General features: G+C 59.9%; 1 protein-coding gene across 1 annotated transcript in view; it reads left to right on the plus strand.

Moving 5' to 3' along the window:
- The first annotated feature begins 2622 nt into the window (after window positions 1–2622).
- Kndc1 (kinase non-catalytic C-lobe domain containing 1) overlaps window positions 2623–25122 on the plus strand; it is a 46889-nt gene continuing 24389 nt past the window's right edge. The window contains exons 1-10 of the mRNA XM_026381410.2: window positions 2623–2721; window positions 9268–9466; window positions 10131–10189; window positions 15722–15868; window positions 16281–16398; window positions 17348–18078; window positions 20576–20690; window positions 21491–21562; window positions 21630–21691; window positions 24725–24883. Coding sequence (XP_026237195.2) covers window positions 2623–2721; window positions 9268–9466; window positions 10131–10189; window positions 15722–15868; window positions 16281–16398; window positions 17348–18078; window positions 20576–20690; window positions 21491–21562; window positions 21630–21691; window positions 24725–24883 — 1761 coding nt within the window. The remainder of the gene's footprint in view (window positions 2722–9267; window positions 9467–10130; window positions 10190–15721; window positions 15869–16280; window positions 16399–17347; window positions 18079–20575; window positions 20691–21490; window positions 21563–21629; window positions 21692–24724; window positions 24884–25122) is intronic.

Genomic DNA, 25122 nt, shown 5'->3' on the forward strand with positions numbered 1-25122 from the left:
ACAGTTTTATTTTAGAGCATCAATATTTATACCCCACAAGAAATTACCTTCTTTGCAATTATTTATATTTTTTATTTTTTAAAAAATTTAGATGTTGACTTCAAAATATACAAGTGATTTGACAGCTTGTCAAGCCCTTTCTGGGAGCACTAGAGCCAAGACTTCAAAGTCCCCGCCTACCTGCCTTGTCAAGCTGAGCCAATGCATGCCCCAGCACAGGAGTGAGCCATCATCTGGTAGAGAGACAGGTCAGAAGAACAGGACAAATCCCAACAGCAGCTGAATGTGACAAGGGCCTGGTGCAACGTGGAGCCAGATTTCAGAACAAGTGTCCAAGGCTGGGTCCCTGAGTGCCTTGAGGAGGAGGGAATTCAGGGCAGGCAGGCCCTGGGCAGGGTGGACAGGGACCCAACAGGCAAATGTCAATGCAGAAGGGAGGGTCCGGCAGGAGGAGTGATGGAGGGGGACAGAAGAGGGAACATTCAGGGAAGAGTAAAAATTGAGAAGCTAGCTGTTGGAAGACAGGAGTGCCACCAAAGCCAGGGCCAGATGGGGCAGCCTGGCCTGCTCTGAAGAAGTCCGACGTCCCTGGAGAGACCGCCAGAGGAAGGTGGGCCATCTAGGTCTGTGGTAGGCACTCCCACAGTCTGTTCATGGAGGACACATCAGAGGCCACTTGGTGGTCAGAGCAGCCACAGGGCTGACTCATCAGCTCTGGGAAGATGCGGCCCAGCCCAGGCCTGCTCTGGTCTAAGCTCCCAACATGAAGCGAGTACTGACGCGTGAGGTACCAGAACACAGGGCGATACGTGTTGGGGCCAGGGTTGCTGTGAACGCATGGCGCCAGCTCGGTGAGCCAACCGGACACCGGCTGCATGAAGTGAAGGCAAGACAGCCTGAGGGCAGACACAGCCTGAGGACTACTGATCCTAACTCCTAAACACCCCAGGGGGGCAGTGACAAAGTTTGATTCAGGGACACCTGAAGTCCTGACAAAACCCACCTCCACCAGCACCAGGCTGTGGTCTTCTCCTTGTGGCCATGCACCCCCAGATCTCCCTGAGGGACACAGGGGGCAGGGGAGATAGAGGCGCCCCACCCACACCCAGGCCTTGACAAATGAGCTTGCGCCTCCAAACCCAGGTTCCAAAGACGGATGCCACCGCAGCCTGGGGCTGGAACAGGTCTGCTGGCTGTGTCTCCCCTCCTCCTGAGGCTAGGGCTAGGGCTGTTGCAGACCTATACAGTGCCCAGAGAAAGAGCAGGGCCAGCTGGCCAAGGCCGCTCAACTATGAGATGTCTTTTCTCCAACTGTGGTTTCCTGTGCTCCCCCACCCACCCTGACTACTGATCCTAACTCCTAAACCACCCAGGGGGGCAGTGACAAAGTTTGATTCAGCTGACTTGGTTGGCCCTAGAGCCAGGTCTTGTTTTGTTTTTTGAGATGAGGTCTCACTATGTTGCCCAAACTGACCTCCAATTCTTGGATTTAAGTGATCCTCCTGTCTCCGCCTCCAGAGTAGCTGAAGGTACAGGTGCACCCAGCATGCCATGCTGAGAATCAGGTTTTGAACAGTGGGGCTGCACCCAACCACTTCCAGACATTTTTCCAGGATCCTGCCAGCAGGGAGGAGCCTGTGGGAACCTGCCCCAGGGACAGAATGTGTCCCTGTCCACACTGCACTCTTAGGCTTTACAGGACCTGTCACAAGGAGTACTATTAAGAACCTCCTAGCCAAGCTAGGCTCTGGAGTTAGGGCCAGCTGCATGGGGAGCCCAGCCAGTGTCCTCTCTCCTGGAGACCTGACCCACAGTCCTGCTCTCTAAGGCCTGGGGAGACCCCACCAAGACGACAAGAGTACTGTGCACCCTTTGTGGAAAGGTGGGAGCCAGGAGTCCTAGCCCTGGGTAAAGCTTGGGGAGTGGGGAGAGGGGCAGGCGGGGAACTGGTCTCTGCTAGGCTGAGGGGCAAGCATCCTGGCTCTCGGCCCCACCACAGCAAGACTCACCCTGGCGCTCAGGAAAGCCCAGCGCCCTGTCCTCCAGCCACCTGCGCGGCCGCTGAGGAGACTGCTGCAACCTAGCTGGTCCCTAGGGGAGACTGCCCAGGAATCAGGCAAAGGTCACCGTCTGTGTGTTCTCCTGGTGGGCTAGGCCCCTACACCTCGGCTGCAGGGGTGGGCACAGACCCGGCGGGCCGCTGCGGATCCAAAGTGGCTCCGCCCCAAACAGTCCCAGCGGCGGGCGCGGGCGGCGCGCCGTACACCCCGGACTCCGAAGTCTCCGGAGGACGCCTGGGCCCCGCGGAGCCCCCGGGCCGGCGAAGTGACACGGCCCTCGGCACCGCCCCGGCCCCGCCCCAGGCGTCCCCCGCGCCGCCGCCGGGCCACACTGCGGCAGGCGGCGGGCGCGTTGCCATGGCGGCCAGGCGCGCGTAGCTGGTGGTGCCCAGCGCGGCCCAGCGGGGCCGAGGCGGGGGCCAGCGTCAGAGGGGACCTCCCGGGAGGGGACCCCAGGGGAGCCAGCTGCGGGGCAGGGACCCGCGGGGACGCGAGGGCCAGCGAGGGGCGCCGACGTGGCCGAAGCACCAGCCCGCCGCGCAGGCAGGGCCGAGCACGTAGGATGCAGGCCATGGACCCCGCCGCGAGCTTCTACGAGGAGGAAGGCAAGGACCTGGACTTCTACGACTTTGAGCCGCTCCCCACTCTGCCGGAGGACGAGGTGAGCCCTGGACACTGGGGGACCCCACCTGCCCTGGCGCAGAGGTCAGTGGAAGAACGGGGAGGGCCGGGCGGCGTCCGCCCCCGCAGACCCCGTGAGGCAGGTGGTGGCCGCTGGGAGTCCCTGTTCTCATATCTCCCAGCGCTGCTGGCAGGCCTCAGGGGACAGCAGTGGAAGCTGTCACTGCAGAAGTTGGTGCCCAGCTTGGGGTGGGCTTCTTATAACTGTTGGGTAGACAGTGGGGCACCGTCAGCACCGGCCAGTACAGGGCACTGATTACCTTTGCAGTCGGCCAGCTTCACGAGCTGTGGGTGGAGGGTTGTGGCAGGGTGAGAGCCGTCCTTCCCTCGGACTGAGCTGTGCTTCCTGCCCTGGACTTGGGAACCCGAGGCAGACCCACCCTCCCAGGGGGCACTCTGCCTGTGGTCTCCACCCCTAAGGGACAGAGAGGTGGGCCCACCTGGCCCCACAGGCTATGTTGGAGTCCCATGCACGAACTCCATGTTTTGAACAAGTATGAAAGCAGCCCCCCCCAGGGGGCAGCCACCCCCCCACCCTGCCCTGGGACGCCCTCTCCTCGCAGAACATGAGGTCTTGGGGAGAACTTCCAACCTGGACTACTGGCTCTCTGTTGAGGAATGCAGCCTTCTGCAGCCACTGGGGACAGTGAGATGCTGAAGACCCTCCTCCGGCCCTTGTGGGCAAACTGGCCGACTGATGAGTGAAACTTGGTCCCAACCTTCCTGGAGCAGAGGCCCATGGCTGCAGTCCCCAGAGCCTGTCCCCTCTGCCAGCCCCACACCTCCCCAGGGAGTGAGCTCCAGAGGAAGAAGGAGTCCATTGCTGCTGCCTGGCCACCCAGAGGCCACTTGGACAGTGCAGGGGGTTGGCACTGCCCCCACCCTCGATGTGGCCTGGATTTGGTGCAATTAAAGGCCACCGAGAGGCGAGGCCAGGAAATAAATAAACCTTCATATATCTCCCTGTCTTTGATGGAAAAGAAAGGGTGTCCTCAGCCACAGCCTTCACAAACTCCCCCAGAGGACACGCTTCAGTGTACCCCTCAGAAGATTCGCCCTCTAGCTGCCACTGGAAGCAGATCTGAGAATGTGGCTCTGCACACAGCACCTTTGTGCACTGGCTGCTGAGCTTGGAGGGTCTGCTCTGTGCCCAGCACTCCAGGCAGCAGCAGGCACCAAACAGGGCAGTGCCCTGAACACAAGCCTTGCCCCTCAAGCCGTCTGCCCTCCCAACATGCCCTGCTGCCTTCTGTCACAGAAAGACTGCACACAGCTTCCGTGTTCACGGTGCATGGGAGGGTCTCCTCTGTGACACTGCCATTTTAGTGGTGTCCAGTGGGAAGTTCAGGTGGGTCTCTCAGCAGGGGAGGGTGCTGCCTTCTCTCCTATTAGCAGGAGTGGGGTGCCCAGGGCCCAGTCTGGAATCGACGGATGTCCCGTGTCTGAGAGCAGGCATGGGGTCCAGACGTCATGCCTCCTGCACTGCCTGGTTCACATGAAGAAATGTGCTTTGTACCTGTCAGCCTTCTGCACCTGTCCTACAGGGTGAGGAAGAGGGCAGCTGCCATGTCACCTGGAGGGCATTGCTGCAGGAGCCTCCAAAGAGCACAGCTTCCAGGGCAGTGCCAATGAGGACCAATGAGGTCAAGAAGGGAACCTTCCAGACAGCAGGCCTAGGATGGCCCTTCCCCATCATGACCCAGAGAAAGCCCAAATGGCTGGCAAACTCAAGAGAAAGTTCATTACAGTCAACGGGATGCAGAATGTGCCCATCCGGAATACTTTTCCACAGCCACCAGATGGCGATGACAGAGGTGGACAATGGTGTGTGAGGGCAGGACCTACTTGCTGGCTCTGCCCCCTTACTGCTGTGGGAGCAGGAGCAGGAGCAGGAGCAGGAGCAGCCTGTTGGAAAACAGCAAGACCTGCACCCCGCAGCCCAGCAGTATCACCCCCATCTGCAGAGCACATGGGCAGACCATCGTGTGCAAGAAGGTGCTGGGCTGGAAATCACGCAGAGCTCAGTGAGTGGACAGCAAGGCCTGGCTAGGTTCTGGATCCCAGGACACCTGCAGGCTGACCGCAGAGGACCTTCCACCCACAGCGCAGACCTTCTGCCCAAGCACTGCACAGAGCCAGCCTCTGGGAGGAGCCATCCCTCCTGGACTCCCCTGGATTCCAGCTGCTCTGGACAGGGGATGGGATCAGAGGCAGAAGAGCAACATCAGATCTGGGCAGGACTGTGGCTGCAGGACAAGCAGACACATGCCAGGTGGCTTAGGCCCAGGTCAGGGTGCAGACCAGGACGGGCTAGGAGATGACAATGGCACCTTTAGGTGCCAGGCAGGGCGTTTCCTATCCCATGCCTCCCCTGAGAGGAGAGAGTGTCTCACCCTTGTCCAACCCGGAAAGCACCTTCTAGAACCTCCTGGGGTGGGGCTAGGCTCAGGACCCAAGGTGGCTGGGGCCACAGCCAGGAGCATCTCCCAGGGTGCCTTCCTGGACTCCATATGACCTGCACCCAACCCATGGGCCCAGAGCAGGAGGCAGCCTGAGACCCAGGGAGACAGCCCGGAGGGACAGCCTTGGACAGGGGAGGAAGGACGCCTGGGAGGGCGGGCCAGGGCTGCGGATCCGGTGGGGGTCAGGCAGCCCAGGGGCCTGCCACGTGCCCCAGGCTCTCGGCAGTTAACTTGGTTTGGCGTTGGAAGTCCCACTGGAACGTACCACACCTCAAAAGTCAATGGGTCATAAGTGTATTTGAAACAGGCACAGTGACTTCGGGGTCCCCTGCCATCCAGGCTCAGAGTCTGAGCAGAGGGGGAGGTCCCCTCAATGCACAGAAGCCCTGAGCACTACCCTCTGCACTACCAGAGAAGTGCCCCACCCTCTGGACTGGAGATGAGCTGAAGTACCACCTCTGCCCTGGAGAATGGCCCCTGGGGGTGGGGGTGGGAGGCCCCATCCAGATGTCCTCCAATCACCCTCCCCCCAGGCATGGAGGTTGGGTCTGGACCCACAAAACTGCAGGATGATGACTCTTCTTTCCTGCCCAGCAGGCAACAAAATCTGGGTGACCTTCCTCAACCTACCACAACCCCCTGGCAGCTCCTGATGGAGGAAGGGTGAGCAGGACCCTCTCACCACCCCAGGAGCTGGGCCTGCACCAGCAGATGAAGCGCCAGGTTAGATGGCAGGAGCCAGGGGGCTGCAGTAGGAACCATGATACCCCCAGCTGTGTGCACCTTGTGTGTGTGCTGGACAGGGGGTCTCTACAGGTGACCTCTTCAGGAGACCAGGCCAACTGGGCGCATCCGAGCATGTCCCCCTCCTGGGAAGTGTCGACTGTGGCCCACTGAGCCTCATGGAACCCACTCTAGGGCCCTGCAGCTGGGCTAAGCATATTTCACTTGGAGCCTGGACCTGCTGGGCCACCAGGCTAAGAGCTGCCCCTTCTAGAAGTGAGTGCAGGCATGTGGCTGGCTCTGTTCATGAGTGGCCGTGGGCCTCTGCTGAAGTTTGGGGTGCTGTGGATGAAGGCTGAGTGGCAGTGAGCGCTGCCCACCTCCCTCCGGGTCTCTCATCCTATCCCCTGGCCCCTTAGCCAAGACTCATCTTAAGTTCCTACATCCTCCCCTAGTTCCGCCACTGCAGGCCTCAGAGGGCGGGTGGCTCCAGGACCCAGCATCCAGGCCTGGGGTCCCTCTGCGCAGGTCAAGGGGAGCCAGCAGGGCCTGGGGTACCATGAGAGCTCAAGGGCGGAGAAGACCTGGTCCTGGAAGAGGCCTGAGCCCACTGGAAGCAGTGTCTCTGCACCCCAGGGATTCACTCAAGTCATGCAGAGAACCCCCAGGGTTTCTGCTTTCCCACCCTTGGACCCTCGCAGCATGGACAGGTGCTGGGAGATGCAGCTGCCCAGCACTGGCAAGGCGCCTGACTCTCAGGAGCATCTTTCCACGGGGCCTGAGAAGGAGGTGGTATTGCGGGCCACAAGACTGCCCTGCCTGAAGAGGCTCTCTTCTCTTGGCAGCACAGTCTGTGAGCTGGCGGGCTTGCTGGCCCGTGTGAGCAACTGCAGCAGGGTGTCGGCAGCCTTGCCGGGGACTGGGCCTGGCGCAGACTCATGTCGTGGGCGGGCTTTGTTCCTCAAAGTGGTACAGAACCACGGGGCCTGCCTGGGCAGTGCCTCATTTAGGGTGTGCTTGTGTTTGTGATGTGTGTGTGTGCATATGTGTGTGTACATGTGTGCTGTGTGTGTGCTTGTGCGTGTGCACTGCACTGTATCCTTGTGTGAGGTGCATTGTGCTTGTGTGTGTGCGTGTGTGCACATGTGTGCTTGTGTGTGTGCACTGCACTGTGCACTTGGGTGAGGTGCATTGTGAGGTCTGTGTGTGGAGGTCCCATGGCAGGGCTGGGTTCTGAGGAGCCCCACATCAGACCTGGATCGGCCAAGGTGTTGGTCATCTTCCTGTCACTGTGATGAAACCCTTGATAAAAACAACCCGGAGGAGGAAAGGTGTTTTTGGACTCGTGGTTCCAGAGGTTCAGTCCCTGGCTGACGGGCTCCGTGCCTCTGGGCCTGAGGTGAGGCAGAGTGTCATGGTGGAAGGGCCTGGAGGCGGAAGGCTGCTCGGTTCATGGAGTCAGGAAGGACCTGACGAGGTCCAAGGCCATGCCCCCCGTGACCCACTTCCCCCAGCCAACCCGCCCACTAAGGTTCCCAGTGCCTCCCGATAGTCCACTCAGATTATGAGTCCACCAAGGGTTCGCCCACGGATGGAGTCAAGGCCTTCAAGGGTCACCACCTTGAACACTGTTGCATGGGGACTAAGCCTTCGACACAGGGGCCTTTGGGGACATTCAGCCAGAAGCAAGCAGTCAGCATCTCCACACGGAATGAGTTGGAAGGTCTGGGGAAGGGCCACACAAGCCCCTCCCTGGACTCCAGAGGGAAATGGACGGGCAGACCCAGGCCCCACTGCGGAGCCCTTGGTCCCCTCACCTCTGGTTATGGGGATCCTGGGCCAGCCGCCTGGACACAGGCACACCTTTTAGGACCTGAGCTCCTGGCCACAGTCGAAGGACAGCCTATGTCCTGGTGGAGCTGCGGCCAAGGCTGAAGCTCTGCCTCCTCCCCCACCTGCGTCCCTCCAAGAGTGCCCACACCTTGGCTGGACCAGCGCCGCAGTCCGGCTCCCTCAGAACCTCCCACCACCTCCTGTAGGTGGGGCAGTGCACCCACACGAACACGGGGTGGCCGGTGAGGAGCACTGACCAGGACAGCCTTGGAGTCCAGGTGTCTGGTGGGTGGGTGTGAGTCAGTGTGTGTGGCGTGGCTGGTGTAGCATTTATTGTGTAACTGTGTGACTGAGGGTGGGGACGGGTATGTGTAGCTGTGCATACGTAAGCATGTGTGATGTGTGTGGACGTATGTGGGCCTATATTACTGCATGAGTGAATGAGTGTTTCTGTGCATGTGTGGGCATGCATGTGCATAGGTGGTAGGTGGGGACATGTGGGCTCATGTGTGCAAGAGTGCGTGTGGCAGCTGTGTGCCTGTGGTGTTGGAACTGGCCATCGTGTCCCAGGGAGCTACGCAGGATCTGCAGTGGCTCAGCGTGGGGAGGCTGAGCAGGGTCCTCCACGCTGCATCCTGTGTGAACTGCTCACAGCTCGTGTCTGGACGCATGTTCCCATCACGCAGGTGTGGCTGAATGTCACGTGACTGTATCGCAGGCTTGCTACCTCGTCCACTGGGCGGCTCCCTGGGCACTGGATCATGGCCTGTAGGCATCGACTGCCTCCACGGTCCCGTGGCTCAGCCTGTGCACAGTTCCATGCTGGCCAAGCTGTGAGCCTGCCAAGCCACGCTGTCCCTGAGCAGGTGGCCGGCTGGGCACAAGCTCACAGGCTCTAACCAGCCTCCCCGGAGCACAGCCTCGTTCCAGCGCTGCATAAGCAGACACCTGCTTCAGGCCACGTGCTGGGGTTCGCCAAATGATCACAGTTTCGCTGCCAGAGAACAGGCCCAGAGGGGAGTGTGGTTCAGTGGTGAGGGCTTGGGTGGGACAAGGAAGCACAAGCCCCTAGGTTCCAGCACCACAAATAAATAAACAGGTAAATTTTAAGAGGCTAGAGTGGGGGGTGGGGGCTGGGGCTGGGGCTCAGCAGTACTGCACTTACCTGGCATGTGTGAGGCACTGGGTTCGATTGTCAGCACCACATATAAGTACATAAATAAAACCAAGGTCTATAAAAAAAAAAGAAGCTAGAGCGGGGGGTGGGGGCCCTGCTACGGGCTCAGCACTCAGGAGCAGCTGCACCCAGGAGCGCAAGACCAGCCTGGGAAATCCTGAGACGCCATCTCACAAGTAATGATCATAAATGGAAAGTCCTGTCTGAAACTCCTTTCCCGACCGTGAGGGACTGCTGCAAGCCACCTGCGTCCCCAGGGCCCTGCTCCATGTTGGGCGTGTGGCCTGCCTGGGGCAGCTCCTCTGTGGGCTCATGAGGCCTGTCTTGGCAGGAGAACGTGTCCCTGGCTGACATCCTCTCCCTGCGGGACAGCGGTCTCAGTGAGCAGGAGGCCTGGGCTGTGTGCCTGGAGTGCAGCCTGTCCATGCGGAGCGTCGCCCACGCGGCCATCTTCCAGACGCTGTGCATCACGCCCGACACGCTGGCCTTCAACACCAGTGGGAACGTGTGCTTCATGGAGCAGCTCAGCGGTGAGGCCAGGGGCAGGCTGCTGGGTGGGCATGGCGGGGCAGAGGCACCCTCTCGGGGTGAGCCAACAGCCAGGTGGATGGAGCGCAGACCCAGAGAACAGGGTCCTTTGCAGCCTGGTGGGATCCTGGGCCCGAGGTACCACAGAGGGTGAAAGGCGGCTGCACATGGGACTTGGGTGGCTGGTGAGCTCCCGCTGCCCCAGGCTGACACCATGCCCTCAGAGAGCCCAGTAGGGGCCGTGCCAGCCTGACCCACCCACCATAGCCCCCAAGGGACCCTGCTCCAATGGGAGACCCCAGCGCCTCCTCTCTCTACTGGCCGGTGGGGAGTGGCCACAGGACACAGGGGACCTGACCATGAGCTACCTGGCTCAGGTGGGCGGGCTGCCCTGCACTGTTCCCAGGGAGAGCAGGGCTGCTCTCCTTCAGGAAGAGGAACAGAGCCCTTGTCTCCTTCCCCTGGAGTATGTTTAAGGTCCTCTTTTTAACCACTGCTTCTCCCAACGCCTGGACCATCCTCCCGTGGGGTGGGTGGAGAGGAGGACGTGACCCGGCACCAGTGGCCCTCCTGACTGCCCGGAGGCTCCTGGCTGGGTCTGGCCAGGGGGTGTCCGCCTGCTCCTTCCCAGGTGACCAGAACAACGCCTTTCCTTTTCCTCTCCAGATGACCCCGAGGGTGCCTTTGTCCCCCCGGAGTTCGACCTGACCGGGAACACCTTTGAGGTACGCGCTTCGGGAGGGCCACCCACTGAGCCCCGAGCTCCTGCTACCTTTGGGGTTACCTGGCCACCTTGGCCACTACAATGGGCTCCAGACTGGCCCCTGAGTGCACCCGCTGACCCCAGGGGAGCTGCCTTTGGGCTCCATCTTCAACCTTGAGGACAGTGTGTGTGGAGGGGTGGCCTTGGGCCATTTGTCCTGACTGTGATTTCATTTCCTGCTAGAGCATATCAAGTGGCCTCTGGGGACGTCCCTGCAGGTGGAGATAGGAAAGGGAGAGGGGGGCTGGCAGGGAAGTGGCCAGCAGGCAAAGCATCCTCCCTCGCTGCTGCAGCGTGTGCCCTCCAAGGGCTTCTACCCATGGCCCAGCAGGTATTCACTGATGTTTCCCACCAGGAGCTTCAGAGCTTTGTTCTTCACACGTGATCTTTTCTTTTTCAATATTTTTTAGATGTTGATGGGCTTTTATTCTATTCGTTTATTTATATGTGGTGCTGAGAATCGAACCCAGTGCCTCCCACAGGCTAGGCAAGCACTGTACCGCTGAGCCACAACCCCAGCCCCTCTTCACACGTAATCTACCTGAGGCTGTGGTTGCTTTTTATTCAACTACAATTAATAAACAAAATCTGTGCATTTCACGGTGTACCAGGCCACGCACTGCCCAAAGTGCACACCACTAAGTGACTAAGTCAGACTAAGCAGTCCATCCACTCTTTCCCAGTGTGACACAGGGACCCCTCTCCTCCTTCCGCATCCCAGGCAACTTGCCAGTGCAGTCAGTGGACCGGCTCCCTGCCACGGGAGCAGACTCCGTCCTGTGGCGCCCCAGGTCCATCCGTGCACTAGAACTGGCCTCTAGATCCCCAGTGCCCAGCAAGCCCTGTGCCAGGAGGGCTGTGCCTGCAGAGTGGAGCTGCTCCCACACTTTATCCCAGGGGGATTTTGGACTCTGCTCTGCTGGCGTGTGGCGGGAGTGGCTTGAAGTTAGACGCCTGGTCTCCTCTGTGAGCAGCTGACCCTTCTTACCTGCCGTGGTCTTTTTAACATCTGAGCAACAGCTAAAGCTTTCACCTGTCATGGGTGTTAGATCTTTATGAGATTTATTCTCAGAAACTTGTTACCTTCTGCTTCTCTTCTGAAACGGACGTTGTGTTTTAGTAGCAGTTTCTCCTGCTTGTTGCTAGTCTACAGAAGGACAGGTCGCTTTACTATCCTAGTTTGAATCCACCCATCTGCAAACTCTTGTGTTGTTTCTGGTAGTGGACAGATTCCCTCAGCTCTTCTCTTTCACTGATCACATCACCCACCTCACCAGCAGGGTCACTCCCTGGGGGCTGCCTTCCTTGGGGTACTCTGTGCTGTGAGGAACGGTGTTGAGCCAGGGTCCAGGCACAGGGCGGGTTCGTCCTGTCTGGGGAAGGATGGCCCCGTCCAACAGCACGCCCCACTCTCCCCGCAAGACATGGGCCCTGCTGCACCGATCGCGTTGATCACCAGTGCCGTCGGGCCTCTGAGGCGTTCCTCCGCTGTCACCCAGATTGACTTTACCAGCCAGGCACAGCGGTGCACTCCTGTGACCCCAGAGCCCGGCAGCTGAGGCAGGAGGATTGCAAGTTCAAAGCCAACCTCAGCAATTCATTCAGCATCGCCCTAAGCAACTCAGTGAGATGCTGTCTCTAAATAAAATACAAAATAGGGCTGGGGGTGTGGCTCAGTGGTCGAGTGCCCCTGAGTTCAATCCTCGGTACAAAAAAAAAAAGATTGACTTTACCTATTTACTTCCTGGTATTAAATTGCTCTTCCCACCGAGGAAAGGGCAGCTGGCCAGGTGTCCTCTCTCTGGACTCAGGAGTGTGCTCTGTGAACCCCCTGCACGCTCTGTGGGTGCTGGTGGTCTTCCCCCTCTGGGCACCGGGATGGTCCAAGGCCTGTCTGTGCAGCCCTGTTTTCCCTGCATGTCTAAGAATGGGATGATCTGTCCTTGACAGTCCAGCAAAGCTCGCTGTTTCCCGGCAGAAACATTCATTGTCACAGCCGATTATTAATAGCCACAGGACTAACCTGGTTTGTGCTCTTCTGAGTGGGCTTTCTGGTCAATTTCAGCAGACGACAGTGGGCTCAGGTAGAAGGGTTGGCTGCAAGTGATGCCCTCCTGTAGCCAAGGGTCCTCAGGCTGCCACCTGGACCCAGAGCGCCAGTCTGCACCTGCACGTCCCCCTCCTGTCGGCCGCACAGCATTGCTTTCTGGTCTGTTCAGGGTCTGTGCTCTCTCTTGGCTGCACACTCTTTTATGTGGATCACTCTGTCTCCCTTTACTTGTTTTGAGTTTGGGGTCTGTTCCTTTTCTAACCTGAGTTGGACCCTGCTCACCCATTTTCAATTCCTCTCCCCAACATCCGTGTTGACAACACAAGGCTATGAATTTCCCTCAAGGAGTTTTGCTGCATCCTGTGAGCTTGGCCACATAGCATTTATTTCCACCAAGATTCCTTCTTTAGCCCATGAGTTAGTCAGTCTTGTGAATGGGTTGAGCTTTTCTTACTTTTCATTGAGATATGTGTACAGAAAAATGATACCCTGAGCACACAGCCCCACGGATTCTCTCAGCTGCATATCCCTGTAAGAGCATCCACACAGCCAGAGCGAGTGTCTCCACACTTGGGACCCGCCATCCCTCGGGGCTCCAGGCCACACAGAGCTAAGAGCAGCCTCTCTGTGCTGTTCTGCTTCCCAGGGTGGACTCAGCAGGGCCAGCCAGGCGACTCCTGCCGTGAGCATGCGGTCACTGGTGAGCATTCAGGCCCAGCAGCCCTCTCCTCTTCCTGAAGGCACTAGGCCTTTCTTTCTGTTTCCAACTCCTAACTCGGTCGCCCTGTGGCTGCAGAGGCTGTCTGTGCTGTAGTTGTTTGTGGTTTGCTGGGGTTTTCTCTGTTGAGAGGTTCCTGCTCCCTGGGCAGGACGCAGCTTCCTGTGATGTGACCCAGCCCCTGCGTCGGGCTGGGTCTGGATCTTCTGTGGCACTGGTTTGTTTAACTTATTGCCCACTCACCCTACTGGCTATTGAGGTGAGGGCCTTGAGATCCAGGCTCTGCTGGTGGGCAGACACGGCTCTCTCCCTAGAGGATGCTGAGCTCCCGTGTCTGCAGAGGCACGGATGCCCCCGGCCAGAGCACCCAGCTCACAGGAAGCTCTCCAGGAGGAGTGTGGGGCAGGAGGGCTCAATGTGTTTTTAGCCAGGGAGCACCCAGGAAGCTGGTGGGTGGGGAACAGAGGAAGGGCCCCGGGTCCTCACCTCAGGATTGTCGAATGACAAGGAGCTTCTGTTCTGAGTCCCTCAGTTCCCAGGTAACCATCATGGTCCCATTCTTCTACCCACAGAGCAGGTGGGCCCTTCCTACCTGGCCCTGTGGAAAGGCCCTTCAGGTGCACCCAGGCCTGTTCCCATGTGGACATGGGACCCATCATCCCAGCCAGCCTGAGGTGCCCGGAGACCTCTGATCCGTCCCAGATGAATTTGGCTCTGGGGCCCTCAGCCAGGAGCTGCAGGACCCCTGGATGATCTAAGTGCTGCCCGTGGCCTCAGGAGCGCAGGGCCCAGATGCACCTCCACCTGGACAGCCCTCGCCCCGTTCAGGTGCACACCATGCCAGGAGCAGGTGCCCATGGCCAGCTCACCCTCCAGGCGCCATGCTGCTCTCAGGAGCATGTGGCAGGGCCAGGTGGACACCACGGAGAGACACCTGCCCGGCCTCCTGGGTCTCTGGACTGAGGTACTAGCCCTTTGGGCCGAGGCTGCTGGCTGCACCCAGGCTGAGCCACCCCATCCCTCACCTGTGCCCCTCCTGGTACCCAGACCCCATGGCCCAGTCCTAGCGTGATGGTGCTGATGAGTGCAGCTGGGCCCTGCTCCTTCCCTGCTGGCCTGCCCCCAACACACACACACACACACACACACACACACACACACACACACACACGCCTCCCTGTCGCTCCAGCCTCAAGAACAACCTCCCCCAACCCTTACCTCCCCCAGGCGCCTCCCCCAGCCCATCCTATACTCCAGGCACCACGCAGCTGCCCCTCCTGGGGCCATCTCCCCTCCACCTCTGAGACTGGCCCCTGGGCTCTTTGAATCCCTGGACACACCGAACACCTTAGTCCTTGCTCAGGAGACCCCACGAGTTGAGCTTGCTGGGCTCTGGCCCTGTGGGTCCAGGGGTCCAGCCAGGAGCCGGGCTGTGTGACACCCACCCAGGGCCTGTGCTCAGCAAGTGCAGGGCACAGAGAAGCTGTGTGGATCTGAGTGGTCACTGCCAAGAGGCCTAGGGGCTGTGAGACAGACAAGGTGGAAGGTGGTAGAGGGCAGGGCTATGGCCTCCCTCTCTTGCCTATGTCCTCTCTAGCCATTCTCAGACCCTGTGCTCACCACTGCCCCTGTCATTGTGAAGGACGACACTCAGGATCCCCTGAGGTTCAGAGAGGGTCTGTGGTTTGGCCAATGCCTCACAGCATGTGAACAGAGACCAGACCATTATCCCTCTGCCAGGGGTGGGGTGGCTTATGGTCCTGGTGTGAGCATAAGGAGACAGGACAGACTCAGGACACTGCAGTGACATGGACCCTGTGCAGGGTGCATCTTGGACGGGGCAGAATTACCTTGTCTGTCAATACATCTGTGGACCTAGACCCCAGAAGAACAGAGAATATCAGAGGCCAGCCGGAACAAGACACGTGCCCAAGCCAATGGCACCCTCTTTGGCAATCGCCAGCTAGAAATGAAGCTTATATGTCCCATAGTAAAAGCCACAAAGCCCACAGAAACCAGGGTGCCAACAAGCAGGAAGCAAGCCAGAGGCAGAGAGCCCACACTCGGGCATGGAGTATCACGTGGAGGCCCTGGGTCCCTCCCAGCAATGGAGAAAATAGAGTGTCCAGTCACCTGTTGGTTAAAGAGAAAACTAACAAAAAAGATAGGCCATGGCTCGGCAATAGAGAAATTATTCTGCAAAAAAATTGATCTCCCCCAAATTAATATAAGAAGCCACTGCAGTCACAGCACAGTCCCAGACATTCCGGTTTGTTCTTCAAGTGCCCAAGGTCCAATGGCATCGCGTGGCACAGGGGACAGCAGGCCGCTGTCGGCCCCACCAGGACCTGGGGTCGGCCTTCGGCATGGTTGGTGTCCTGGCGTGGACCACGTGGAGGGCCCACTCTCAGGCACACAGTTAGGAAAGTCCCCGATTTCAAGCAAAAAGCCAACCGGCATTTTCCCTGCTGCTGTTGAAGAGTGCCTAGGTCGGGCAGCGTCGGGGGCCTGAGTCTGCACCACAGGCCACTGTGGCTGGACTGGACAGGGGTGCAGAGGGGCTGGTGGGGCCTCTGGGACCCTGGAGCGGCGTGGCTGCTGTTGCTTCCTCCAGGAACGTGGCCTCAGTGGGCAGGGCCTGCCAGACTGACAGGTGCCCCGGGTCCTGAGCACAGCAGAGGGTGCCCAAGGGCAGAGCCGGAAACCCTGGCTCCTTGCTGCCGCAGGCTCACATCTACTCTCTGGGGGCCACACTGAAGGCTGCCCTGGAGTACGTGGCGGACTCCGAGCTGGAACCCAGGCTGAGCCCAGACCTGGAGGCGCTGCTGTGCCAGATGCAGGCGGAGGACCCCAGGGACCGGCCTGACCTGGAGGTAAGTCCTCAGCGTCTGCCTGCCGATGCCCACAGCTGATCCCTGCCCAGCCCGCCACACATGTAATGCTGCACACCCAGGCACACACACACACACACACACACACACACACACACACAGACCCCAGAAGCCTCTTCGGGGTCCCTCAACCAGAATTAGGTGGCACTGCATTGTGCTAAAAGAAGGGCCCGACCCTTAGTGTGCATGTTTGTGGTGAAGGGTTTGCCTTACAGTTACCGTGGGAAAACAGAATCCTGTTCTCTGCCACCCAGGACACCTTGCCTTTTTACACAAAAGGTGCATGTGGTGGGCAAGGGGCAGCCGGGGACCGGCCACCTGGGAGCTTTGTCTCAGGAGGGCAGCCTCTCCGCTGAGAGACCAGCCTCACTGGGCGGCACGCGCATGTCCACAGAGCATCATAGCACTGTGCCAGGAGAAGGTGGCACCCAGGTCCTCCTGCCGCCTCTGCCGGAGCCTCTCAGCCGTCGGGAGGAGGGTGCTCTCCATTGAGTCCTTCGGAGCGTTCCAGGGTAAGCACAGGCCTCCACACACGTACCTGCCTGCACACATGCACACACATGCACATGTAGGCGTGCAGTGTGCATCGAGTGGGAACACACATTAAGATGCAGCACACTCACACTTGCTCATACCAACACCCCTACCAACACCCACCACATCACATTGCCACATGCTCAAGGAGAGCTGTGTGCACCCCACAAACACAGCCACACTCACATGCGTGCAGATCCACAAGTCTATTCACACTCTACACGAGCGTGCAAATGCATCTGCATGTCTGCATCATGTGCCACGTGTGCCACACTGGCCTGTGCACACTCATCCAGTGACCTGAGCAAGACTTGCAGGGAGAGCTGAGCACTGGGCTCACACTCAGAAGCCACCGAAGCTGGTACTGCCAACCTCTGCCTGTCCCAAGCTGCCCTGCAGGAGGGGAGCCCCGGGCCCACACGCCCCATGCCCACACCACAGGGTCTGCAGACGCCTGCTGCTGTGTCTGGGGCTTCTTTGCACGTGTGCGACTCTGGTGGAGTCTGGGGAGCCTGCAGGGCCCGGTGGCTGGGGGTCCTCCCTGCTGAGAGTGGCCACCGGCCTTGCTCCCACAGCAGGGAGGTGGGTTCTGAGGTGCAGAACCGCCACAGGAGGGGTGCCACTGAAGTAGGCCACAGAGTCCCGAGGGCCAGATGCATGGAGGACTGCCCCGGGTTAGGTCCTGTCCTGGTCAGGGTGACCTGTGCACTCGTCATGGAACAAGGAGGAGCTGGGGACGGGAGGCTGGGACAGGCTCGGGCCAGCCAGGGACGCTCTGCTTGGCAGGGCCAGGGAGGCCCTGGGTGACCCCAGGAGGTCTCTGGAGCACAGGACGGGAGTCCCCACCTGGGGGACCTGTGCTGGGGGCGCGGTCGCCGTGCTGGCCACCAGCAGTCACAGCCGCTCCGTGGTGACCACCTCCTGCAGACGTCGGGGAGAACACTTGGAAGGGAAGACCTGCCTCCAGAAGCTCAGGCCCCAGGAGGCCCCCTGGGGACTTGGGCGCTGGCCCAGAGGCCCTGCCCACGCCGGAGAGCCCGCCCCAGCCCACCACACCTGAAGACCCAGAGCAGGAGGCCAGCCGGGGCCCCAGACCCCCGCCCACCAGGCCACTGCTGTCAGCCCCCAGGAAGAATGGAGAGAGCCCTGGCCGGGAGGGACTGGCCAGCCTCGTCCTGGACAGCCAATGGCCCCTCCATGAGCTGGACAAAGGTCTCCTCAGGCGGAGCCTGAGGAAAGTGCAGACGTTCCCCAGGCTGCTGCCGAAGGGCCCCGAGGCCAGTGCCCTGTGCTTCTCCCTGAGCAGCCCCAGGAACCCTCTGAGCGTCTCTGAACTCTTCCCCCCGGACCCCAAGGTCTTTCTGGAAGGGAAAAATGGCCTCCCCAGCTTCAAGGCCCAGCCCCAGAGCAGACTGTGGCCCGAGCAGGAACCTGGGCTGCAGCTGGAAGGCGCACCAGGTGCAGGCCTCGGAGCGGACAGGCGGCTGGGGGCCTCGGGGCAACCAGAGACCCCACTCCCTGGCCAGGAACCTGCGGAGGAAGGCCCCCGACCCTGTCCCATAGAGCCCGGAGATGCAGGCCGTGAAGCCCAGACTCCAGGGGACGACGAGGGGACTCCAGGAGGCGCCGGGCAGCAGGAAAAGGCAGCCACAGAGCAGGTGGGTGGGCCAGGTGGGGTGGGTGGGAAAGGGCTCGGGCCTGGAGCTGCCTGTTTTTGAAGGAAGCTGTGAACGTGCTGGGGGTGGGGGCTGCCAGGCTCTATCACCCCAGGTGCCGCCTCAGGCCAGAGCCCCTCCAAGGGTCTTTGGAGGTGGGTGTCCATCCCTGAGTGGCCAGGAAGCAGCCTCCAGCCCCGCCAGACCGACGTACCCACCGATCAGCACATCCTGGGGCTGGATTCTTGCAAAAGACTGAGGCTGGCAGCTGGGTTGGGGGCTGTTTCCCCAGTTCTCATCTCAGGGCCCTCCCTGTCCTGCTCTTACGATTGCCTTAAAGGTTAGAAACCAAAACTGGGCTGAGATTGCTCGCCGTCCATCCTGGCGCCGGAGCTGAGCCTGATCAGCATTCCGGTCAATTCCGGGATTCTGCATCACACCAAGATGGGGCCTGCCAGGCTGGCGCCTCAGACAGGACAGTGTACCCCAGCCAGAGGGGTTCCCCCAAGCAGGACAGGGTCCTCAGGCAAGACAGGTCCCCTGGCATGGACCCCTCCTTGTGAGGGACAGAGGGTTCTGCTTGGAACCAACCATTTGGGAGATTTGTGTAGTTTTCAGCATTGCCAGAGACCATCAGAGTAGCCTACGTTTTTGGCCCTTCTATTCAGTCAGGGTCACCTGAGCTAGTTGGAACTAGCAAGTATATCATTAATTTTTCATATTTGTCAGTTTCTTGTTACTATAACAAAATACCTGAAACAGGCCACTTGATTTGAAAAAAAAAAAAGGTTTAACTTGGCATACACCTGTAATTCCAGCAACTCAGGAGACTGAAACAGGAGGATCACAAATTCAAGGCTGACCTGAGAAACTAAGAAAGACCCTGTCTCAAAATAAGTTTGAAATAAAGCAGGGATGAGGGAGGGGCACTGCGGATGTAGCCCAAAGCCTGCCTAGCATGCTGGGGGCCCTGTATTCAATCCCCAGTGCACAAAAGGAAGAAGAAGAAGAAGAAAAGGGGCTTATTTAGCTCACTGCTCTGGAGGCTCAGGTTGAGGGCCGCATCTGATGGAGGCTTCTTGCTCACAGGGCATCACATGGAGAGGCAGGGAGTGTGTGTCTCTGGTCTCTCTTCCCCTCTGAAGCCAAGGGTTTGTGGCTCCCCCCATGACAGTGTCTCTGCACCTCCCCAGCCCTCTGCCAGACACAGGGCCGGACTCCATCCCACCCTCTCACACCTGGCGGTGGGGACAAGATGCCTGCCCCTGGGGGCCTCAGACCCACAGCTCAGCACAGAGCTCCTGCTGGCTGCTCAGCCTCCTGAGGTCCATGTCCCCAGGCCTGGCGCCCCTCAGGACGAGGACCTCTGAGCCAGGGCACAAACAGGCCCGTCCACTGGGCAGCCCCCAGGCTCGAGGACCAGGTGACGGCCACAGCCCCTTTTCCACCAGGCTCTGTGGCCCAAGGGAGGAGGGGTGGGCCATTGTGGTCACATGGTCCTTCCTGTCCCCACGGCGGGGAAGGACACCCCAGGGGAGCACGCAGCCATGGCACCGAGCCTGCCTGCTGGGGCCTGGCGCCACCCAGGCTCAGCCAGCTCCCACCCGGCCCCCGCGGCCCCAGCACCTCCCGGGGCGGGACGCCCCACAGACATGCCCACCTTCCAGACCGCGTCACGGCCGGTGGCAGAGCGGCCGTCAGGGCAGCATGCGGAGTGGCTGGGCCGAGGTCTCCGGCCGGGCACAGGGTAGCACTGACCAGCGAGTGCAGCTCCTGCCGAGCCATCAGACAGAGCTGGGCCCAGGGCCCCGGGGTCAGGCCCCCTGGCCCCCGGTGTGGGGGCGGCTCAGTCAGGCCCACCCCAGGTCCAGCCCCAGCAAGCAGGCCACGGGTCAAGAGAGGCCCACACGGCCGTGAGCAGGGAGGAGCCGAGGCACTGAGGCCACATGTGGCTCAGCCCTCAGGGGTACCAGGGGCTGGGCACAGGGTCCCCAAACTTCCGACACCCAGGCAGGCGGTGCCGGCCCCAGCTCAGACGTGGAGGAAGCCCCGGAATCCAGGAGCTGCTGTGTGAAACACCCGGGCCTGAAGACCTGCCTGGGCCAGCCAACAGCCCAGACCACGGCACAGCACAGCCACCTGCCACCCGCCCCACGCCCAGCCCCTACCACTCACCCCCCACCACCAGCCACCTGCCCGCCAGTCCATCTGGGCTCTGAGAAGGGCCCCAGCCAGTGCCTGTGCAGGAGGCACGGGGCCCATCCTCCAGGTCCGCCTGTCGCCGTGCCTTCCTGCCCCCAGGGAGCCACGTCCTCACCCCCGCCCACGGACAGTGCAGGGACTGTCACATGGACGTGCCCACTGCACCCTGCCCCACCCAGTGTCCAGGTGTGCCCAAAAGCAGCATCGGGATCGCCCGGCCGTCCCTCGCCACTCCGGCTCTCTCGCGGGCGCTGTGCGTGGGGTGGAGGCCGCCTCACAGGACAACTCTCCCCCACAGAGCCTGTCCCTGCAAGACCTCCTGAGCCAGCTGGGCCGGCCCTTCCGGGAGTATGAGCTGTGGGCCCTGTGCCTCGCCTGCCTCCGAGCCCTGCAGACCCACAGCCAGCACCCAGGTGACCTGGGGCCCGGGGCAGCTGAAGAAAGGCTGGGGCGGGAGTGTCCACCCTGTGACCAGGATGCGGAGCAGTGTCCACGCTCTGAGCTGGGGGAATAGTGTCCAAACAGTGATCAGAACGGGGCAGTAGAAGTGTCCACTCTGTGAGCTGGGGGCAGCAGTATCCATACTGTTAGCGAGGACAGAGGACAGTGTCCATGCTGTGACCAGGACTGGGAGCAGTGTCCATGCTGTGAGCTAGGGAAGGGGGCACTGTCCACAGGTGAGCTAGGGTGGGGCAGTGTTTGCACTGCGTGTGGCCTCCCAAGCTGGACCCTGCTGGACCCTAGGACAGATGGGCGGTCATCTGTGTTCCCAAAGCTCTTGAGGCCGTGATAAGAATGGTGTCTAGAAGAGATGGAGGGTGGGGCACGGCGGCCTCTCTTGTCATCCCAGCCACTCGGGAGGCAGAGGCAGGAGGACCCCAAGTCCCGGGCCAGCCTGGGCAGCTTAGCCAGACCCTGTCTGTCTAGAGTAAGAACAGAAGGGCTGGGTGCAGCTCTGGGGCAGACCACTGGACCCGTGTGTCTGGGGCCTTGAGATCCAGCCTCCCAGGTCAGCCTCCCAGGTCAGTGCCAGCATGGACCACAGCCCACTCCTCTGGGTCCTGCCCTTTTCATCCCCAGCTTGATGAGGGCACTACAGCAGTGTCTGCCTGAGGCCCTGCTGCCTGGGGGTGGAAGAGGTGGCCCAGGACCTCTGTGGCAGGAAGAGGCTCGGGTAGAGCAGCACCGTCTCCTGACCCGCATTCTGTTGCAGCCTGCCTGTGCCTGGACAACGTGTTGGTGGCCGAGGACGGGGCTGTGCTCTTCGGGCCGCCCCCTGCCAATGGTACGCACACGGGCCGGGGGCCTGGGCGAGCCCTCGTGGGCACACCCTGAGCTGTGTTCTCTCCTAGGCTCTTACAACTCGCTCTTCCTGGCTCCCGAGGTGGCAGAGGAGAGGCTGGTGACGGAGAAGGTAAGGCCCAGCTCCCCCGGCCACCTTCCCCACCCGACAGAGCCCACACCCCCTCCTGTCCGGTGCCCCCTTCGGTGCCTTGGCTGGCCCGGCAGGCAGCTGGGCAATGCCCAGCACAGGCCTCCTCCAGGGCACAGGCAGAGCCAGGGCAGGGTCCTGGGCAAGGCAAGTGTGTGTGCCGGGCTGCCCCTGGCTCTGGAGGGCCCAGGGCAGCGTCAGGAGTACTGAACACTTGAAGTACAGTAAGTACAGCGGTCGGCACTGGGTCCTTCACTCGGGAGGTGGAGGGTGCTCCAGAGGCTCCCAGAGCTGGACACTCCTCACACCCGAGTCTGCAGGGAGAGGACAGGCAGCTCCAGGGCTCCCCCAGGAGCTCCCTAAGGGGCAAGGCAGGGCCTCGTGTGGACACTTGGAGCCAAAGAGGCCGAGCTGGGCAAGCCCGGTGGGCAGACGGAGCTGGTCTCCGGCCAGAGGAAGCAGCGGGCGGTCTAGACATGAGCCCCCTCTGCAGCCCACACCACAGAGCACGTGCCACCACACTGGCCAGCAGAGACCGGAGCAGGCCGTCACCCTCACAGTCAGTGGGGACCACAGCCAGACAAGGCCAGAGGTCAGGCTCCAACAAGATCGGGGTCCCAACAGGAACACAGGTTTCCAGTGAAGATCCCCCCAAGAACGCGCCGGAGGTCCACACTGGGATGAAACGGTGTGGGCCGGGTGACAGACGCCAGGGGTAACTAAGGGACGTGGGAGCAGCCATCCAACAGGGCTTCAGTGAGCAGTCACCAACAGGCTGGAAGAAAGGACAAAATGGAAACAGGAAGTTACAACAATGAAAGAGAAAACCAAGTGCACATTTTTAGAACTAAGTAAAAAAAAACGGCTCCGAGGGCTGGCGGGGTGGCTCAGTGGTAGAGCACCTTCCAGCATGCTGGGGCCTGCACTTGGTCCCAACAGCCCGCGCACTCGAGATGGATCAGCAGATGGGCCTGGGACGCAAAGGACAAGGGAAAGGACTGGTGCAACTGAAGACAGAACCACAGACATGGCACAGTGTGAATAAGAAAGAGGAAGAGACTGAGACCTGCCCAGAGCCTGAGGGTTTTGTGGGAACATGACAAAAGACGTAGCAGCCATGTCATCAAAATCCTGGAGGAGAATAGCAGGTGGGGCAGAAAAGATACTCAAAGAAATCAGGGATGAAAACCTCCCAACCATGGCAGAATGCACAGACCTACAGATTCAAGAAGCTAATGATACCCAAACAGAATAGGTTCCAAGGCATCCACACCACCACAGCACAATCAACCCCTGCATGCTGCAGACCAAAAGAGAAGGAACCGCAACTGCTGTGCAGGGCAGCCAACTATATGGCACCTGCCACAGGCCCACAGGCTCCAGGCCTGAGTGCAGAGGGCCCCGTGGCCAGCACAAGCTCCTCAGAAATGGAGGACAGGGCAAGATAGCCTCCGGTGAAGGCAGCTGAGGACTCATGGCCAGCAGATTCACTCTGCAAGAATGGCTAACAGAAATCTTTAAGCAGAAAGGAAAATGGAAGGAGGAGGAGGAAGGCAGGAAATGCTAAGAAGAACACGTGTGGCCACCCTGGTCACCCCAGCCACCAGGGGACTGGGGCAGGAGCATGGCCAGTTCAAGGGCAGCCTGCAACTTTTTTTAAAAAAGGTGGGGGATGTAGCTCATGGCAAAGCAGCCCTGGATTCAATCTCCAGTAACTCAAAAAGACAAAAAATACTACGAGTAAAATGGAATCTGATGGAAGAAAAGAGAGAAGACGGGAGTTACCAGCTCCAGAGAGAACAGAGGGGCATCTCGATGGCCTGCAGACGTGGCAAGCACAGCCTGGGAGGCTGCCCACAGCCCTCACCCACTCCGGAGGCGCAGATAAAATGCCCAGTTCTGCAACAGCAAACCACCACCATCCAGGATGAAGCAGGTCACTCGAACCGCCCATTAAGTATCGAGGACATCGAGTTTATGATTTTAAAATTCACCAGAACATATCTCTAGGCCAGATGGTTTCACTAGAAAATGATGCCAAGTGTTTAAGGAATAATTAACACCAGTTCTACACAATTTTTTCAAGAAAGCAGAAGAGAAAAATGTTTCCCAATTCATTTTATGGAGTTAGTATCACCCCGATCCCAAATTAGACAAGAGTACACCCCCCCAAAAAAAATCAGTATCTCTCACGAGAATGAAGGCAAATGCAAATGTCATGCAGCAATATAGACAGCAGTCACACGCCTCAGCAGAGGGGTTCTACTCCAAGGATCCAAGACTGCTTCAATACTTGAAAATCAGTGCAGACAAGCTTACTAACACCACAGCACAAAAACGCACAATCGTAATGATTGATGCAGAAAAAGCATCAGACAGGGTCTAAGGCCCATTCATAAGCTTACAAAAAAGAAGAAAAAACTCTAGAAAACAGAAATGGAAGAAACATCTTCAAGTTGATAAAAAGCATCTACCAAAAAAATAAATAAATAAATGCAATAAGCCATCCGCGGCTAGTGTCATAGTACTCAGTGGCCAAAGACTGGACGTTTCCCCTGGATGGGAACCAGGCACCACCCTGAGCTCCGGGAAAGCATCTCGGGGTGGCTGCGGGCCCCTCATCAGACCCAGCGGCTCCTGTGCACAGGGAGCAGGCACCTGTCCGAGGGTCTGCTGCTAACGGCAGGCCTGCACCACTGGGCAGGTGTCCAGAGGCCATGTGGGCAGCTGCCTCCTCACACTGCCCACCAGCTACCTGTGAAGACAGAGGGGCGTCCCGGTGGAGCTCTTCACACTCCCATGCTCAAAGCCCAGACCTAAAGGGGGTGTTAGCCATGCAGCCCCCCGGCCAGGCCCCGGGGCTCCCCTGGGGGCTGGCTAGGGTGGACCCCCAGGCTCCGGGCTGGTCCTGGCTCCAAAGGACTGTGCCTGAGTGCCCCTTAGGACACCAGGTCTGCCAGGCCTGGCTGGGCCCCATGGCCCAGCCGCCACCCTCCTCCTCTTTCTGCCCTGCAGGCTTCTGTGTACTGCGTGGCCGCCGTCCTATGGACCGCAGCCAAGTTCAGCATGCCCCGTGAGCAGAAGCTGGCCTTGCCACGCAGACTCAAGACCCTCCTACTGGACATGGCAAGGCGCCACGCCCCTGAGCGGCCATCTGTGGCTGAGGCCATGAAGGTAACCACAGGGGTCAGGCCCTGCTCACAGTCCCGGGGCCTGCAGGCCACTGGGCAGGGAAGGGAGTGAGTCTCATTCCTTGGCCAAATCCATGTGGGCAGTCAGAGTGGGGCTGCCCCACAGCCTGGACCTCTACCTACTGTCCCTCCTGCTCTGCAGGCTACCAGCTGCGGTTGTCCTGTATATGTGCAGGGACTGGTCCTGGCCAGACCCACCAGGCTCTGCAGTGAGACCCTCTC

Source organism: Urocitellus parryii, chromosome 5 (genome assembly GCF_045843805.1).
Source record: "Urocitellus parryii isolate mUroPar1 chromosome 5, mUroPar1.hap1, whole genome shotgun sequence".
NCBI classification, from domain to species: Eukaryota; Metazoa; Chordata; class Mammalia; order Rodentia; family Sciuridae; genus Urocitellus; species Urocitellus parryii.